Source organism: Micropterus salmoides, unplaced genomic scaffold, assembly GCF_014851395.1.
Source record: "Micropterus salmoides isolate LMB-PRFRI ecotype aquatic unplaced genomic scaffold, ASM1485139v1 Ms_hic_scaffold_9, whole genome shotgun sequence".
Classification (NCBI taxonomy): domain Eukaryota; kingdom Metazoa; phylum Chordata; class Actinopteri; order Centrarchiformes; family Centrarchidae; genus Micropterus; species Micropterus salmoides.
Genome location: NW_024044681.1, coordinates 9,210 through 22,099, shown reverse-complemented (window position 1 = coordinate 22,099; position 12,890 = coordinate 9,210). Strand labels below are relative to the sequence as shown.

Here is a 12,890-nt window from a genome sequence, read left to right as displayed (position 1 = left end):
TCTCTTTCATCAGAAACATTTTGTGAAATGGCAATTTGAAAATGAAAAGCAAAATTTAAGATCCTGAAATGTAAAATATAAAAGCTAAAACGCAAAGGCTTGAGAAAGAAAGAAAATGTCTATTCTTTTTGATTTGGCATTTCACATTCATCCTTTTCTAATTATAATTAAATTTCTGGGTAAAATAAAAGGATTTTTTTGCTTCTGTCCACACACTAAGGGGATATCTCTCTGCAGGCTTCACTTTATCTTGTGTGGTAAGTGGGTGGGAGGAAAGAAGAAGAGTGTGTGTGCAGGGTTGGGGTATATGTGTGTGTTCTGAGTGTGTGGGTATGGGGCTGGTCGCGGGGAAAGCAGCCTTTAAAAGAGGCTGGATCTGCTGCAGTGTAGTTTGGATTCAAACCAGGAGTTACTGTGCGCCGCAGGGGGAAAAATAATTGGATTTTCATTTTGTTCATGACTTTGACCGCTGCGCTCTTCCCGCATCCATGTGCAACCCGGAGATCATCCCGTACATGTTGGAGTAATCGCGGAGTTTGACAGCCACAATCTTCGGTGGTGACGGTAGCGCACAGCCGGGCAGCCACCTCCGTGCGCCCGGAGCAAACGCGGCCACCATGCTCTTCTCCTCGGAGAACTCCGGCAACATCACGGCCAGAAACTGCACCGCGGAGTTCAACTTAACGCAGCAGCTGGAGACCGGTGCCGCCGCGGCTGCTGGGAACATCAGCGGGAAGAGAAACGACACAGACCCGTTTGGACGGAACGAGGAGGTGGCCAAGATCGAGATCACCGTCCTGAGCCTCGCGTTTCTCGCCGCGGTGGTGGGGAACGTGAGCGTGCTGCTGGCCATGCACAAAACCCGGCGGAAACTGTCGCGCATGCACCTGTTCATGAAGCACCTGAGCCTGGCGGATCTGGTGGTCGCGTTCTTCCAGGTTCTGCCGCAGCTCTGCTGGGAGATCACCTACCGCTTCTACGGGCCGGACTTTCTGTGCCGCATTGTGAAGCACCTGCAGGTGCTGGGCATGTTCGCTTCCCCCTACATGATGGTGATGATGACCCTTGACCGCTACATCGCCATCTGCCACCCGCTGCAGACGCTCCAGCAGCCAACGCAGCGCGCGCACATTATGATCGGCTCCACCTGGGCGTGCAGCCTGGTCCTCAGCATCCCGCAATACTTCATTTTCTCCTTAAGCGAGGTGCACCCCGACTCGGCCGTCTACGACTGCTGGGCACACTTCATGGAGCCGTGGGGGTTGCGCGCTTACATCACCTGGATCACGGCCGGGATCTTCCTCGTGCCTGTGATCGTGCTGGTCTTCTGCTATGGATTAATCTGCCGCACTATCTGGAAGAACCTCAAATGTAAGACTCAGAGGAAGAGCACTGGCGCGGTGGCAGAGGCCAAAGATAGTGGGGTCCTGGGCAGGAACTCGGTCAGCAGCGTGAGCACCATCTCCCGCGCCAAATTACGCACGGTGAAGATGACTTTTGTGATCGTGCTGGCGTATGTGGTGTGCTGGGCGCCTTTCTTCACAGTGCAGATGTGGTCAGTGTGGGACCAGACCTTCTCCTGGGACGGTAAGTCACTTGCTCTGTCGGCCGCGAGACACAGTCAATTAAAGTGAGAGTGGTTTATGTTTGTCATGTTGGTTCATTTGTCTATTTTCTACAAGCCTGAAGAGGAATACTTATCCAGTATGTCACAAGAAAAGTGCAAAGATTACCAAAAAATCTGTCTTTATCTACCTTACATAGTCAGTAATCTGGGTTGGAACCGAATGGGAAGGTATTTTTTATTTTATCAACAGCTGACTTTAAAGAGTGGTCACTTTTATTTGCTTTCACAGACCAAAGGAGCAATTATGCAGCATATGAGATAATGCCAGCTAGTTAATTTGATTATTTAGGGACATGGGAAAATATCACCATATATATCTTCAACGCATTTATTCAAGTATTTAATTAACTATTCAGATTAGGATAAGGCCTACTGCTAACTTTTTGGCTTTGATGAAAAAAACAGCAGTGGTTCACAAAAACGTATCCACCTGTTTCTCACCACAGGTCTTTAAATACCTGCACAATCTGAGGGTGCATAGAGGTTTTCAAAGTAAAGGCTTGTTTTGAAAAATGAAGCTAAAGCGGAAGTGCCAAAAATTGCAGTTCATGAAATGACCACTTGATGCTGGCTCCTAAAGTGAAGTTTAAAGATTTGCATAATTAAGGACTTCGCACTTAGAGTGACAAGTGGGTGCCATCCAGTGCTTAATTTGTGTCAGAGCTAGCCGGAGTGCTGATCCAGTACCTCTGAGTTTAAGCCTTTTGAGCTCTGGTGTTCTGCAGGCCTGCCAAGAATTGCATGTACCTCCTGGGTGGTAACTAGGGCCGGACTGGTAATCTGGCATACTGGGCAAAGTGCCCTGCGGGCCAACACACCTTTGGGGCTGATGTAACTAAATTATGTATTAATATGAGAGGCCGTTTAGGGTGAAAACGTTAAAAAACAGACACACGCACACTGAAAACTGTCACACACGCACTGACAATGTGCGCATATACACTGAAATACAGGGGTATCTGAGTGTGTGCGTGTAAAATTATTTTAGTGCGCCCGGAAGCTGTTGTAGTGTAACAGGAAGCCTTAGATTCCTGTCCTAACCTTCAAAATAAAAGCACAGCTAACATAATGAAACATGGATTTCAGTGCGAGTGGTATTCCTTGTTCAGAGAGATTGTTTATCTAAGCAATTATATGAACAGTTAATCATTTATTATATTTATATATTTAGTTCAGCATCCCTAAACCTACAGGGAGGGATATTTATTGTATGTCACATTTAATTTTTGCTCCTCACCTTCAGATATTTTATAAACTTCATCTCTGTCTTCTTATTCACATGAAACCTACAACACTTCACTTTATGATCTACAACATGCAATGATTTACTGATCTTATTATACACATTCTGCATGTATTTTGACCATGGATATTTAGCTAGCTGCATCGGTGACTTCCTGTTACAATGAAAGAGGCACTGATATGACTTCACATTCACACACTTAGATACACACACAGACAAGTAGCCTGTATCCTACTCTGAAGTTTGTGTGGTGTGAATATTTTCAGTGTGTGTGTTTACTTTGTCAATGTGGATGTACACATATTTCAGTGTGTGTGCATGCACAGTCGGTGGTGTGTGCCCTTTTTAATGTGTGTGCGCACATTTTCAGTGTGTCTGTGCCTGATTTCAGTGCGTTTGCTTGGTGTTTTGTTGGTGCATGTATGATCATTTTCAGTGTGTATGTGCACATTGTCAATGTGAATGTGCCAGTATTTCCGTGTTTTCAGTGTATGTGCGCACATTGTCAGTGCGTGAGTGACAGTTTTCAGTGCGTGTGCGTCTGTTTTTCACCCTAATCGGCCTCTCATATATTTATAACTGTTTTTAAAAATGGGCCAAGGACAGGCCCATAGAGCAGGACAGGGGCCCATTGGGTAATTTTCTATACTGACACATCTCTTACTAGCCCCCACCCTCTCTGCTCTGTTTCTTGCGTTTTGCCGCAAGTAAGCGGTAAGCATGGAGGAGCTCAACCTGCAGGGAGGGAGGGTCGTTTACGCTGGGGACGCTGGGGACGCTGGGGACGCTGGGGACGCTGGGGACATGTAGCCACCACTTTTTGGAAGCATTTGTGTAAAATGTTCTGAAAAATAGCTTGCACCAAGAAGTGCTATGTTATGCTAAATAAAAATGCTATGAAAAAGGTTTATTTGCACAATAAGCCTGCAATGCAATGTAAATATAGAAGAAAACTCTGTGTTGTCCAAAAGAAGTAACTTAAGCTAAAAACAATAATAAGCTACTGATTACTGCATGATATTTTTATATTCTGTCACCTGAATTCTGTGCTTCCCTGGTGCAGAAAATGTCTTCAGAATGCAGGAAATTATGTTCAAAATCTTCTGGGGGAGGACCCCCCAGACCTCCCTATTGAATATTTCTTCAATAAATTTTTTTTTCTTGTAAATAATAAGCCTATTAAAATATGTTCTTGCAATGTTATGTTTCACACCTCTAATATAAGCCCTTAAATGGAAGGATGGTGTATCGGTGGGGGGTGACCGACCGATTTTGGTGGGCCGCCTGGGCCAAAAATGCCAGGGCCGATTTTTTTCCCAGTGGTAACGCTCATTTATGCTGCGAAAAGATGTTGCAGGTAGCCTACAACATCTGTTCTGCCAAATTCTGCATCCACCTCTTAAGGTCCTTTTCAGACACTTTGCTGTGCACATTGATTAAACTCGGTAATCACCACATCTTTTTGCTGAATCTCAATGAATGCTACTTCTACTGTAGTGTAATAAAATATTAACGACTCTAAACATTCAAAAAACATATACTTTGAATCATTTATCACCATTGATGAACCCCACGAAGGATATTGTAGCGTTTAAAAGCAGTATTTGGAGGTGCATGCAAGTCTCGGCAGGCATGCAAAACTCGGCATAACACCGTCACCTCTAAAGTGCGCTCCGTCACTTCACTGGCCTGCACAAATAAAATCCAAGATTTCATCCACCCTAATCGCGTAAGTCTAATGGATTTCCTTTTTTACTATTTGATTTGGAAGCTAATAATGGTTTCTTTCAAAAAGTGCACGCATGCCATGTTGTTGGTGATGGCTGGAGCTGTTACATAGAGCTTTATAACTGCTCTTCAGGAACGTCCGGGTCACACTGGAAATATTGTAAGTTGCAAACCATTGAATTGTGTTTACTTTGGTGATCCCCTGACTATTCCTGTTGCGCCATCATTACCTTGAGCTAACATTAGCCTACGAACATGCTGGTATAATGTTTATCAGGGGTACATTCCAAAACCAATACTATTTATTAGGCCAGAAACAAATTTAGTATGTCCCAATAAGGGCTGGGCGATATGGCAAAAACGTTATCACGATAAAAAATTGAATATCAATCAATATCAATAATTATCACGATAAATGTCAAATCATTATTTCTTTTGAGTGTAAAGGCTGATTGTGGATTAGTGGATCACTTCACAAATCTGACGTAGAACATTCAAAACAATTATGATAAAATCTGTTATAAACAAATTAAGTAAAATCTCATTTCAGTCCCTTTTCCTCAACAAAATAAATATCTTAATAGAAAAATTAAGTTCTAAATCAAACGTTTTTGAACATTTATTATTATAGATGCAGTGCCAAATATCTGTGTATGTCCCCCTTCTCCTTCTTGCTGCTGGAACCAAAGTTGGGCGCACAGCTATTGTCATAGCTGAGCCACATGCAACGTTTCTAACCAAAATATTTCCACGTTTTCAAACTATTTCTTTTAAAGCAGGTGTATAAGTGAGTGAAAAAGTGGTGCAAAAGTGAAAAGGTTTCAGCTGGAAACTTTGCATGTGGCTAACCTGATCCCAAAAAATAAATAAAAAACACAGATATTTGGCATTTTATTAAAACTGACATGTGCAATCAGTGCAACGTGAGTTTCAAATGATGGAGGGGGAGATATCAATTTTACTTTGCCGCCTCAAAGTCTGCAAAAACCTGCTCAGTCAGCCTGAAGGAGCTGCCCACCCACCTGAAGAATTTCATTATGGCTTGAAGAGAGTTTTACTGACTCATGACGGTCCAAGTTCTGCTTTCAGGGACTATTTAAACATGACATGAAAACATTTTCAGAGGAACACTGAGTTCTCGTCCTTTTTATTGGCACAAAAACAATTAAAGCTGAACAATGTTGAATTGCATCAAATGGCCACTTGGTTTAAAGTTATGCATAAATTAAGGACGTCACCGCTTTGACCACATGAATAAATTTTCAGAGGAATGGCATAAAAACAACTGGACATGTTAAATTGCAGCGCTAAAAGCTTAAATCCAAAAAGACTTGATCAAATTCTATTCCAGCCACAAAAACTGTCTCTCTCGGTAAAAGCAAAATATGTGTATTTTTACATCAAAATCTCTTGTCAAATGTGAAGATATTTTTGATGCCTCCTCTTGAACTCGGTTACTAACGTTAATGTAGGTACTGGTGAACGTCTGCATCTTACGTAAGAGCCGACAAACACACAGTTTAATGCCCTTAATACCCTTTTGCTGTTGTGTTTTGGGTTTTTGAAAGAGAAAGATCACACCACCCTCCAAACCCTTTTAATGTAGTGTATCTTTTCGACTACAAGCCCACCGATTGACAGACCTGCGCTGAGCGGTCAGAGAAAAAAATGAATCTGTAATGATAAAAATAATAATTGTTTGTTGCAGCATGGTGTATAGGAAGGTATATTTGTTATACCAGGAAAATAGAGGAGTCTGTCTGCAACTGATTTCTGTTGGATTTTAAATCCCTTATATACGGGGTCAAACTGGGCCTGGAGGGGAGAATAAACAGTCAGCAGGCAGCTCAGTGAGCACTACAGTTTCCCTCAAGACAAAGTGTAAACACCTCAGATTAGTTGTTGACATCTCAGAGTGTGCCTTTCTGTTTCCCTGCAGACTCTGAGAACGCCGCCGTGACGCTCTCCGCCCTGCTGGCCAGCCTCAACAGCTGCTGCAACCCCTGGATCTACATGATCTTCAGCGGCAACCTCCTCTCTGACTTCGCCAGCAGCCTGCCGTGTTGCCGCCGGCTGAAGAACAGGTTCAGCCACCAGGATTCGGACAGCAGCATGCGCCGAACCACCCTGCTGTCCCGCCTGCAGGGTCCACGCCTTTCAGAGCCATTCAGAGACCTTAACCCCACCACCAAAAACTGTCAGCAATGCCCATCTGCATCCTGACCACCGGAAACACCATCTGGATGTGTGTCTTGTTCACGAAGACAGCACTGAAAACATGATCTGCTCTTAATCTGCTGGTTTGTTGCAGCGAAGGAAGGTTTGACCCTCATCTGAGGGTGCAGTCACACCCACAATTTGTTTTCTTTGGTCCGATCCAGAGTGGGAAAGTTTACTCTGTGGCAATTTTAGGTGTTGGTTTGTTTAGGTTCACATGGCTTTGAGGAAAAAAGAGTTTAAAATAAGTCTTTTTAGTCTGCCAGGTTGGAGATTTGGGGCAGTCACTTAAACTTTAGCTGTTAGCATGCTGGTCTTGACTCTCTGCTGTAATTTAATTTCTTTAGTGTAACATATTAAAAAAATGCCTGTATACTTATAAACCCGGGCCCTATGGGAGTGTTTCCTGTAGATTTTGAGATTAGTCAGTGAGTGAACTTTTGAAAAACTAAGCTAACTTCAGATAAAAAGATAAGTGTGTGGTATGTGAAGAGTTTTTCTAAGCTTTTCACTTCATCTAAACTATCCATATATTTCCTCAAAAACACATGCACATAAATGTATTTCCAGCACAGAGTCACTGCACTTTTGAAAGGTACAGACTAAATTTAATATCAATTAATCTGCCAGTTATTTCCTCAGTTTTTTATTAATCACGTTGCCTGTAAAATGTCAGCAAATTGTGAAAAGTACCAACATGTCCTCAGACCTTAACGACATGTATGATCGTTAGAAAGTACGACTCCAGAGACAGGCGTGCCGAACGGACATGAGTCACGCTATGTTAAATATGTTGTGAAACTGTCTCAGTTTGGTTACTTTTAGGCAACAAAACTTCTTGGTTAACCACCAAAGTAATGTCACCTATGTAAGTTTAACTTGACTCATTCTCCTGTGTGAAAGTCTTTTGTGTGTTTGACTCATCCATCCACACCCTTCCACAAACTTCCTGGCTCTTTATACTACATCACCTAACTTAATTTACTCCAGTCATACTTACCACGGCCACTAGAAGTCGAAGCCTAATGAGAAAACCTAAATGTGGGTCGTAACAAGCTGCTTGAACAATCGACCTGTACGGCCGTTCTTGTGGTGAGGACGGGCTAAAAAAAAAAGCACTTTTTCAATAATCCAGTTTACATATTAAAGTCGTTTGTTGTGTCCGACCATCAGTCCAAACCCCAAAGATTTGAGGAGCTGGAGCCGGCGAATTTCTATTAAAAAAAACCTATAAAAAATGTTATTTAATCCTGTATTTGTTTCAGCTCCAGAGGTCTGAAGGTCCATTGTGATTGTGCCTTTCTTTAACACAATCTCTTCTGTGCCATGTTATATTTTGTAGTTTATAATTTAAAAGTCCCGAACTGTAACTCTTTTTACAGTCATATAAAAGTTAATGTGAGCTTATTCACTTGTACATTATCATAAGTCAATAGAGGAGAGTGATAAAGATAAAGAATTTAATGTTCAATGTATGTTGATGATATTTAAAATTGCACTTTGTTTAATATAAATAACATTAACCCTGTGAATTGAAATTGAAACCTGGTTAATTGTCTTTATGATTGCACACAAACACACACGCTGTCACACACATGTGTTGCTTTGCATTGGACTCCGTAATGGGGTCTACAACAGCTTTGGCTCGTTTAGCTTCTTCAGAGATTCCCAGATGTTGTAAAGATCGTTTTTATCAAAGTAATGTATTCTGTTATCTGTATATTGCTCGATTATACTATATTGCACATGAAGTAAAGAACGATAAATGTTATTCCTCGTAACCTCATATGATGTGACTGTCTCTCTGTTTGCATACACATCTTACGCAACAGCTGCGTCAGTTTTTAGCCATGCCGCCACTTTGGTCCAGACTGAAATACCTCAACAATTATTCAATGGACTTCCATAAATTTTTGCTCTCACATTCATGGTGCCTAGAGGACAAATCTTACTGATTTTGTTGATCCCCTGACTTTTTCCTGTTGCGCCATCGTGAAGTTGAAGTTTGTGGTCATGAGTGAAATGTCTCAACAACTATATGATGGACTGCAAAGAAATTTGGTGCAGAAAATAATATCCCCTTCAACTTTGGTTGCTGACCAAATACCTGCAAAACTAATGACATTCCCATCAGCCTCAGCTGTACTTTAGTGCTATTTAGCAAAATGCCAGCAAGCTAACACACTAAACTAAGATGGTAAACATGTAATCGGCTAAACATCAGCATGTAAGTATTGTCATTTTAAGCGTTTTAGTATTTATTATATTTGTTATTTCCTGAAGGGAAATATCAGCTCTTTAGCTGCTAAATGCTTCACTGTGTTCACCAGCTAGTCTCTAACTGTGTCTGTCTGCTGTATGCTGCTGAGCAGGTCGTGTACAGTGGGTTTTTACAGCTTTTCTTTTAAAAAGAACATCATAAGAGCGCTGAGATTGAACCAAAACAGTAAAGTTGTTGGTCGGACAGATAAACAGTGAGTTGAAGCAGAGGGGAGCTGCAGTGATCATTTTTACTTACACAGGAAAGCAGGGACTGTTGAAAAAACGAGATTCCTTCCATGTGCAGCGCAGAGCTCAAGATGTACTGCAGGTCTATGATTGCTCTGGCTCATCTCTGATTGAAAAGATGACGGCTTTGAGTGTCTGGCTTTGATTTGTCTGAAATGAAAGGCCTGACCTGTTCTTGACTTGAAAATGATCTCTAAACTGGAAAGCTCACTAATCAAAAAAAGATGTTTGCACAGATATGGGTGTGCGGATGATTTTCTTTCTCCACTGAGTTGGAAATGAAGAGAGAAATGAAAAGCTGTCAGTGCTGAAATCACACATTCCACCTTCTGAGTTCTTTACAGGAAAACTGAAAGCCTGGAGGCTGAATTGAACCCCACGCTGAACCTAAGAGGTGGTTAAAGGAACTCTAACTTGTCCTCTCCTCCGTCCGCTAAGGGTTGGTTGATTAGTTTTAGGGTCAGTTGGAGTTGGTGGTGCTGAGAGAAACTCAGTCTTTGTAATGATGACATACTAAATGCTGAGGGACATTCATGTTTTTTCTTAAATTTGAATGGCCAGTACAATTAGTTCTTAACAATGATTTTACAACGTTTTCCAGACAGAAACGTACTGTTTGTCAAAGCAGCCACAGGCAACAACACTGAACCAATGCGTGAGAACTGCAAGCAGAGGAAGAGGGAGTGAGACGGGAGAGATGAGTAGGTTTTCCCAGTTTATAATAAAGCAGCGCAGACAGAATACAAACATTTCATGCAGGAGTCGAGCGTATCATAAAGCAGATCTAACAATGTGCATTCAACCTCTGTTCAGAGATGGCGGTCACTGTTTGTGTACTCTTTACAGAGACTCTGTTGAGTCTGCGTTGTACTTCATACACATTATTATCTACATGTCTGTGAAGATTGTCAGTCATCCAGGTCATATAGTCATAGTCTTGGCCACAGGTAGTCCTAACGACTGTCGTCACAGCAACCAGGAACACTAACGAACCAGCGGTATCGATGACCCCACTGAGGTTAAATAGCTGAGTTTCCCTACTAGTCAGTAAGAACTGAAGAAGTCCTTTGGATGAGGGACGAAACGTCTTCCAGTAGCTTCAACTAAGTCCAGTTGCCCTTGATTTTAACCTTCGTTGGATGATTATCTACACATCTGTACAGATTCACACGTCCCTCTCTCTCTCTCCGCTAGGGTACAGTACATTTAAACATTAAGAAATGAATAATCTGCCAAACCTCCAAATTTTAGAGCACGCTTTACTTACCAGATTTACTCTCTCTGTCTGTCTGACAGGGCGATCGGTGCCCTGACACTTTAGCTCTAAACTCTCCAACACACCTCAATATACGCTCAGACCGCAAGTCGCATTGCAAGGAATATGATAATGGACTAATAAAAATGATAAGTAACAGATAGAAAATATTTTTCCACCATGAATACTTGTTTAGTACACATATAGCCTATATCTCAGTTTTAATTAGTTGTGGTGTGAATGTAAACTGAAACACAGAGCAGATCTCACAGGACAAGGATCTCAGGGGAAATCCAGGTAATTCAGGACTTGATGTGAATCAGCTGAGTGGACAGAGAAACACAAAAATACTTAATATTACACTGATAAATAATGGTAATGAGGTTGAATGGTAATTAGACCTCTGCTGTCCTTGACTCCCAAATTTGAACCTGCTCAGAAGGTGAAGCCTTCCAGATTTCATGAAAATGCTGTCTGTGAAATGACATTTTCAGGTTCAAAGTGAGCTTGGTTAGGCTTTCATTCTAACTTTAAGCCAATCAAACTGTAAGATACATAAAAACAGATAAGATCAATACCAACCTAATGTCATATTTTGCACATCCCAACAGCAACATATTATACATGCATTTTTTTTATTGGCTATTTTATATTTATGACTACTTGACATGCAGTACTTGCTCTATCTTCATCTTTCTTATATTTTTCTTCCTGCCATGTTTATTGCTTAGCACCAAAACACTAAAGCATATTTCTCATATATGTAAACCTGCCAGCAATAAAGCTGATTCTGATTATTAAAGCAAACGTAAATATGAAGCTGTGGCTAACTTTGCATAGCTAGCACTCCTTGAAGCAGGAGGTATAAGATAGATTGCCTGGCTCTGCTTAGTATTATTTGGAATTACTTGGCTGGGTCCAGCAACTTCCTGAAATCTCCAGTGATAGCTCTCTGTATATCCATGGGCACGTTGCAAACATGAACTGCTAATAGCTCATTCAGCATACTTTTAATGGTTACAATTTACCAAAATGTAAAGAAATGTATGCAACAAAAACAGGTTTGAAAAGAAAATACGATCAGCTGACAAGAACAGAATCAAAATAGCCCATTTGATGAGCTATTACAGGATTTTGCTATTTCTTCTCTAATGGGCTTAAGCTAAATAAGATGCTTAAATCCATAAGCTACCAAGTTTCCAGCCTCTACTACACAAGGACACGCACATAAATTATGTGCTTAGACAATAAAGATGCTGTTATGTTCCCTGTGAGGGAAGGTTATCTATCTAAAGCAGGTTTTTAAGGTTATATTATACTGTAATGAAATGACCTGAAACCATGAATGGCTAAGACTTGAATCTAAAAACTAATGGTATGCCATAGAAAATATACTGTAGTATCAACAAAGCAATTTATATACAATTTGTAGTAAATGGTCTAAAACTTGCAAACCCACTAGAGCACTTTAAGGTGAATAAAATGTTTGTCCACATGGGAACCATAATTTCCTTTTTTTTACCCTGTAACAAACTCCAGCCTCCTTTCTGCTTTGAATTTCAATTAAGAATCAGTCTCATTGTCCACGGGGAGACGTTTATAATAGAGCTTATGCAGGAAATTGGGAAAAGGAAGTGCATTGTTAAAGACAGGAAGTGCAGATGAATGTGGCAAAAGCAAGACCGGCGTCTTTAAAATGGTGCAGCTTTCATCATTTACAACCTCGGGTGGAGTCCCATCCTGTGCCAAGGATTTAAGTGGCCTCTATCTTTCTTTATATCACTCTAACTTCTTTGCATTCAGTCTGTCTGTACATCTCCATAATCCCAACGGACCTCCTTTGTTCTTCTTCCTCTGATTGACTCATTTATGGGGTGGGGTTGTTTGTCTTTGGCATCTGTAACTACAGTGGGTACGGAAAGTATTCAGACCCCTTTAAATTTTTCACTCTTTGTTTCATTGCAGCCATTTTCCAAAAATCAAAAAAGTTCATTTTATTTCTCAGTAATGTACACTCAGCACCCCATCTTGACAGAAAAAAACAGAAATGTAGAAATTTTTGCTAATTTATTAAAAAAGAAAAACTGAAATATCACATGGTCATAAGTATTCAGACCCTTTGCTCAGTATTTAGTAGAAGCACCCTTTTGATCTAATACAGCCATGAGTCGTTTTGGGAAAGATGCAACAAGTTTTTCACATCTGGATTTGGGTATCCTCTGCCATTCCTCCTTACAGATCCTCTCCAGTTCTGTCAGGTTGGATGGTAAACGTTGGTGGACAGCCATTTTCAGGTCTCTCCAGAGATGCTC

At 41.2% G+C, this 12,890-nt stretch overlaps 1 protein-coding gene across 1 annotated transcript; it reads left to right on the top strand.

The window, feature by feature from the left end:
* The first annotated feature begins 298 nt into the window (after positions 1-298).
* LOC119896109 (arg8-vasotocin receptor-like) lies at positions 299-8,601 on the top strand. The gene is made up of 2 exons (XM_038709593.1): positions 299-1,587; positions 6,538-8,601. The coding sequence occupies exons 1-2, from the start codon at positions 618-620 to the stop codon at positions 6,819-6,821; spliced, it is 1,254 nt and encodes a 417-aa protein (XP_038565521.1). The 5' UTR covers positions 299-617; the 3' UTR covers positions 6,822-8,601.
* The last annotated feature ends 4,289 nt before the right edge of the window (positions 8,602-12,890 follow it).